Source organism: Arachis ipaensis, chromosome B07 (assembly GCF_000816755.2).
Source record: "Arachis ipaensis cultivar K30076 chromosome B07, Araip1.1, whole genome shotgun sequence".
In the NCBI taxonomy this organism is placed as follows: domain Eukaryota; kingdom Viridiplantae; phylum Streptophyta; class Magnoliopsida; order Fabales; family Fabaceae; genus Arachis; species Arachis ipaensis.
This window is the reverse complement of record NC_029791.2, coordinates 102,425,212-102,431,479: the sequence shown is the minus strand read 5'-3', so window position 1 is coordinate 102,431,479 and position 6,268 is coordinate 102,425,212. Positions and strand designations below refer to the sequence as shown.

At 40.9% G+C, this 6,268-nt stretch overlaps 2 protein-coding genes across 2 annotated transcripts; both read right to left on the bottom strand.

The window, feature by feature from the left end:
- Window positions 4,332-5,369, bottom strand: LOC107607525. The gene has a single exon (XM_016309473.1). It carries the CDS (start codon window positions 5,367-5,369, stop codon window positions 4,332-4,334), a length of 1,038 nt encoding a protein of 345 aa, XP_016164959.1.
- On the bottom strand, window positions 5,463-5,837 carry LOC107607524. Its single transcript, XM_016309472.1, has one exon. It carries the CDS (start codon window positions 5,835-5,837, stop codon window positions 5,463-5,465), a length of 375 nt encoding a protein of 124 aa, XP_016164958.1.

Here is a 6,268-nt window from a genome sequence, read left to right as displayed (position 1 = left end):
TATGCAATGCAACCTATGAATGTAACTACATGCTAAGATGTTTCTACCTACTTGGTTAAAAATAAACAAATCTTTCAAGAATAAATATGAACTGGATTTCACTAATTCAAATCATAAAAATGAAGCACAAATAGACTTGTAGAAGAAAATAGCTTATGAAAGCAGGGAACAAGGAATTGAGCATCGAACCCTTACTGGTAGTGTATACACTCTAATCACTTAGGTGTTTAAGGTTTGATCTCTCAATTCTCTACTAACCTTGCTTTCTAAGGCTTGCTCTTCATCTAACAATCAACATAAATTTAATGCACAGATACACATATCAAGAGGTCTTTTAAGGGTTGTAATGGGGTTAGGGTGAAGGTAGGATTGTATTTGGTCAAGTGGACTAAAATCTGAATCCTTAATTAACTTAAACTTTTCCCATCTAACTTAAACAATCCATGTAATCATAATACAACATCTAACCATTCATTAACCATGTTTCCCACATATTCATGCATTCTAATTTCAAGTACAACTCATATGCATTGCTTTCACTACTTACTTTGGGGCATTTTGTCCCCTTTTACTTATTTGCTCTTTCTCTTTTTCTTTATATATATATATATATTTTTTTTTTTTCTCAATGCATATGATTAATTTATTGAATGCATGAACATGTCCTAAACATTTCTTTCACATTTTTAGAAAATTCTAACATACTCAATTCTCAAACCAAATATTTCCAAACCCAATTTTCTCACACTTAATTCATGAGCACTCTCACTAGTCTAAGCTAACCAAGGATTCAAATTAAGGACATTATTATTTTCCGCTTAGAGTTAGTGATGAGCTAAAATAAAGAATAAAGGGGTAAAATAGGCTCAAATTGGTTTACAAAGGATAATGAAAGGTAAGGCCATATGGGTATGTAAGCTCAGTGAAACAAAGGCCTCAATCATATAAGTGCATGCATACATTAAATAATGGAAATATAGAATTAAGCAAGACAAAGATCACAATTTTAGAGAGAAAAATACACACTAAAACAAAATTTTGGTTGATAAAATACAACCAATTCAAATAGGCTCAAAATCTCACAGGTTTTATGTGTTCGAGCTCTAAACCATGTTCCAGTATAATATCTCTTCAAACAAGTGTAACATTAAATTTTTTTTTTCAAATTAGTGAAATGCTCTTAAAAGGTTTCTTGAAAAAGAAAATATTACTTTAACCAAGTGGTAAAATATGCAAAAAAAAAAAATCAAATAAATATGCAATCAAACATGCAAATGCAACAATCAAACAAATAAAATAAAAAATTTGGTGTTGAGTCAAGAAATAGCTAACCCATGGAGATCAGTATCGACCTCCCCACACTTAAAGATTGCACCGTCCTCGGTGCATGCTAAGATGTGCAGGTGGACGGATTGTTTCAACTGTTGCTTTTCTTTAAGGATTGTGCAGATGGACTTGTTTGTCTCCCTTTTAGAAGTTTCTCCTTTTTGCCGTCTTTGGTGGCCAGCCTGAAAGAAGAAAAAAAGAAGAACAGTAACCCAGAAATAAAGATAAGAAACAATTTAAAACATGGGTTGGTTAATGCCAAAGAATGAGGGTCTCAATTACATGGTAGCTACAACATGCAAGTGAGAAAACAATAGAAGCACATGGCATACCAATGGTGCAAAAATGTTGCAACAATGAGGGAGAGTGTGGGTAAGGAGAGATAATATAAATTCATATCAATGTAAAAGTAATACGGTATAAAAGATTGGCATTGATATAAATAATATTACCTATTCAAAATAAAACAAGTCACTAAGCATCAAGAAAATACCAGAAAAGATGTAACAGTTGAATAAGAATATTTGAACACCAATAATAATTTTAGGAAAATAAAAAAATGCAATGAATGAAAGTATGCAAATAAATTAAATAAAATAAAATGGAAGTGAGAGAAAATAAGAAGGGAAGAAAAAAGAAGTAAGAAAAGATAAGAAGAATAAGGATTCGGAGAAGAAAAGATAAGAAAAATTGGCACTAATCTGGATAGGTTGTGCGACGCTGGCGACGCGGTCGCGTGGGTGACATGGTCGCGTGGTGCACAAATAACGTTAGGCGACGCGGACGCGTGGGACACGCGATCGCACAACTCTCTGTTCAAAACTTAGTATTGCCAAAATCCTGGGTGACGCGGTCGCGTGGTCGACGCGATCGCGCGGGTGGCCTTATCTTCAATATGACGCGGACGCGTGGGGCACGCGTTCGCGTGGGGTATGCGTTCGCGTGGGAGGCTTGGGCTTCCAGCACGAGTCCAACCCAACTCCAGCACAACTTTCGGCCAAGCACCCTTATTACGTCGATTTTCAGGGCACGCGGTCGCGTGGGAGGCCAAAGTTCCCATGTGACGCGGACGCGTCGGCGACGCGGTCGCGTGGGTCTATTTGTGCTACTGGCATGCCTCCAGCCATGCTCCAGCGTGACTCTCTGTTTGTTTTTATTTTCTCCCCTCTCCTTGCGACGCGGACGCGTCGCTGATGCGGTCGCGTCGCGTGGCTTCTTTTTTTTTTTTGTAATCTGAAAAATACAGAATACAATGTTAATATGAATGTGATGCAAAACTCCAGGTTCAATATAACAAAATAAAATAAAATTCAAAATCAAATAAAACTAAATAAAAATGAAAAAGGAACGATCATACCATGGTGGGTTGTCTCCCACCTAGCACTTTTAGTTATTGTCCTTAAGTTGGACATTTGGGGAATCCTTTGTTATGGTGGCTTGTGCTTGAACTCATCCAGGAATCTCCACCAGTGTTTGTGATTCCAGTAACCTCCGGGGTCCCAAACTAGGCATGTAAGCCCTTGAGCATCTTCAAAAAGATTCTTAGGCTCCCGGGGTGTTGGATGTCAGAACAGATTCCAGGATCCCAAACCTTGCTTTTACACCCATTTTTGTCGGGATCTGTATTTTTCCAGCCGGGTGATAAGTAATGAAGTTGGCCAGTGCTTGTGATTTGATGGCACCTCTGGACTGGTATTGGATGTCATATTCTGACAACTCGATCGACCATTTGATTAATCTTCCTACTAGTTCAGGCTTTGTCAGTATTTGTCTTAAGGTTTGTTCGGTTCTGACCACGATGGTATGGCTTTGGAAGTAATGTCGCAGGCGTCTGGCTATTGTCACAAGAGCCAGTTTTTCTAGTTTCGGGTATCGGACCTCAGCGTTCTGAAGGGATTTGCTAACGAAGTATACCGGGTGTTATTGCTTCCCTGTTTCTGTTACCAAAACAGAACTGATGGCATGGTTAGTAATAGATAAATAGAGATAAAGTGGTTTACCAGCCTCTGGGGTTTGGAGGATTGGAGGTGCTGAAAGTATGGTTTTGAGCTCGGGAAAAGCTGTTTAGCATTCTTCGGTCCAATGGAACTGTTCTTGCTTCCTTAGACTTTTGAAAAAATGATGTGATCGGTGGGCTATACGGGGCAAAAGCCTGGCCAACGCTGCAAGTCGGCCAGTCAGTTGTTGGACTTCCTTAACTGTCTTTAGGCTTCTCATGTTAAGGATTGCCTGGCATTTTTCGGGGTTTGCTTCAATACCTCTATGTTCCGGCTGATTTGATTTATGAAAATTCTGTCCATGAGTCTTTGGTAAGTGGCACCTACACTTTTGAGTCCAAACGGCATAACCTTATAGCAGAAATTGCCATTGTCAATAATAAAAGTGATTTTATCTTGGTCAGCCTCATGCATTAGGATTTGGTTATAGTCAGAATAGGCATCCATGAAACTTAAACATTGAAAACCAAAGGAACTGTCAATAAGTTTATCAATGCATGGGAGGGGGTATGCGTCCTTTAAACATGCCTTGTTAAGGTCTGTATAGTCCACACACATCCTCCACTTACCGTTGTTCTTTTTTATAATTACCACATTGGCTAACCAAGTGGAATATCTGAGCTCTTTGATGAAGCCAGCATTGAGTAGTTTTTGGGTTTCTTCCAGGGAGGTTGCCCTCTTGTCTGTGCCGAGGTATCGTTTCTTCTGGGCTATAGGCCGGACTGATGGGTTGATGGCTAACTTGTGGCAGATGACGTTGGGATCTATCCCTGCTATGTCTGCTAGAGTCCATGCGAACAGATCGACGTCTCATCTTGACAGTTTGGCTAATTGATCTTGTTCATCATTTTTTAGTGCGTTGCCGAGGTATGTATATTTTTCTTCGTCGGTTGTTAACTAGATCTTAGTGAGGTCATCTGTTGGCATTGGTCGTTCTTGATAGTTGGTTCTGGGATCCAGGTCTGCCAGGGCAGGTAATTGATCCGAGTTATATATTGCTTGGACATACTATTGTTCGGGTTGTCTTGCTTGTTCATTTTTCAGGCTGGCATTATAGCACTCCCTGGCCTCCTTCTGGTCTCCGTGGATAGTTACAACTTTGTTATCCTGCGAGAGAAACTTGACACACAAATGCACAGTAGAAACAATAGCATTGAATGCATTTAATGAAGGTCTACCTAGAATGATATTATAGGGACTTTTGCAATCCACGACGAGATATTGTATTTCTAAGGTTTTGCTGTTAGGATAGTCTCCAAAAGTGGTCTGTAACCAGATGTAACCTCGGATGGATACTCGCTCACCTGAGAAACCTACCAGTACTCCGGATGAGGGTTGGAGGATCTTGTCGCTCAGTTTCATTTTTTGGAATGTCGAGTAGAACAGCACGTCCGCGCTGCTCCATGGGTCCATCATGATCTTCTTTACTAGTGGCTCTCCGACCTGTGCTGTGATGACGACGGGGTCGTCTAGGTTTCGATCGTCCGCCTTATAATCCTTAGGAACAAATGAAATTTCTGGTTTGTCCTTGTTGATGGGTTGGGATGGTGTTGACTCTGTCATAGTCATCATAGCTCGGTATGATCTTTTTCTTGCCGAGTTTGTGCATCCTCCACCTGCAAAACCACCAGAAATGCAGTTTATTATTCTGCAAGGTGGATTGATATCATTGTCTACCTTTTTCCCTTTATCTCGGGAATTATCAATTATTTTGGGTTGCTGGCCGAGGTCCTCTGTGTTTCGCTTTCGTCTGCGGCTGTCAATGTACTTGTCCAATAGTCCCTGGTGGGCCAGTTTCTCAAGGACATCTTTTGCTATTACGCAGTCATCTATGGTGTGGCCATACTTCTGATGGAAAGCGCAGTACTTGGATTTGTCAACATATCGCTGGTCCAGATATGTACCGGCCCTGTTTAAGGGTTTGATGAGTTTTGAGTGCAGTATGTCTTTTATCATGTCCTCCCTTTTTATATTAACGGGGGTGTAACTGTCGAACTTGGGTATTAGTCTAAATGATCTCTGGTCCGTTCTGCTGCTTGAGTGCATGTTTTGTCTTTCCTCCTCTCTGTTTGAGGTAGGTTTTTCCGCTCTTCGCAACGCTCGAAATTCTTCAATTTCGATCTGGGTTGTTGCCTTTTCTCAGAACTCGGCCGGGGTCTTTGGTTTTGCTATGACTATAGACTCTTGGAATTTTCCTGGTCGGAGATCACTCTTCAAGGCGTGGAGATGGACTTCAGGGTTTAGGTTGGGTATTTCATTGATTGCTTCGGCGAACCTGGTCATGTAGTCTTTCAGGCTTTCATTTGGCCCTTGTTTCATGGTGCTCAGGTAATCAGAATTGTGGACGTATATTTTGGATGTGGCGAAGTGATTGACGAACTGGTCGGCCAGCTCATCAAAGTTTGAAATGGAACCCTTAGGGAGGTTGGAGAACCAGATTAGGGCAGCTCCATCCAGAAAGGTTGGGAAGATGCGGCATAGGATCGGGTCGGATTCTTTGTTCATAAACATCATGGCATAGAATTTAGTGACGTGGACATTTGGATCTCCTATTCCTTGGTAGGGTTTTAGGGTTGAAGGCAGGGTGAAGTTTTTGGGCATTTCAAAGCTCATAACTTTCTTTGTGAAGGGGTTTGTTCTTTTGGTGGTTGTTTTTGGGGGATTGGGTATAGTGTGTTTGGTTTCTGATGTATGCTCATCGTTGTTGTCCTTATTTTTCATGTTTTTGTGTTCTCCCCCTTTGCTGTGGTCGTGCTGTCACTGGCGTAAGAGTTCGGCCATTTTCTTATTTTCGGCTCTGAGGGCTTCATTAATCGCCAGGAGTTCAGCCTGGTTAGTGTTAGAGGGAGCATGGCTGTGTTCATTCACCATATGCTGTGACCTACAAAAAAGGATAGAAAAGATGTGGAATAAAAGGCTGTGGGGTTAGAGAAAATTGTGGCCTC

What these genes read in the sequence shown, in the direction of transcription:
- LOC107607525 (XM_016309473.1), bottom strand. Translation starts at nt 5,369, where the DNA reads ATGCACTCAAGCAGCAGAACGGACCAGAGATCATTTAGACTAATACCC.
- LOC107607524 (XM_016309472.1), bottom strand. Translation starts at nt 5,837, where the DNA reads ATGATGTTTATGAACAAAGAATCCGACCCGATCCTATGCCGCATCTTC.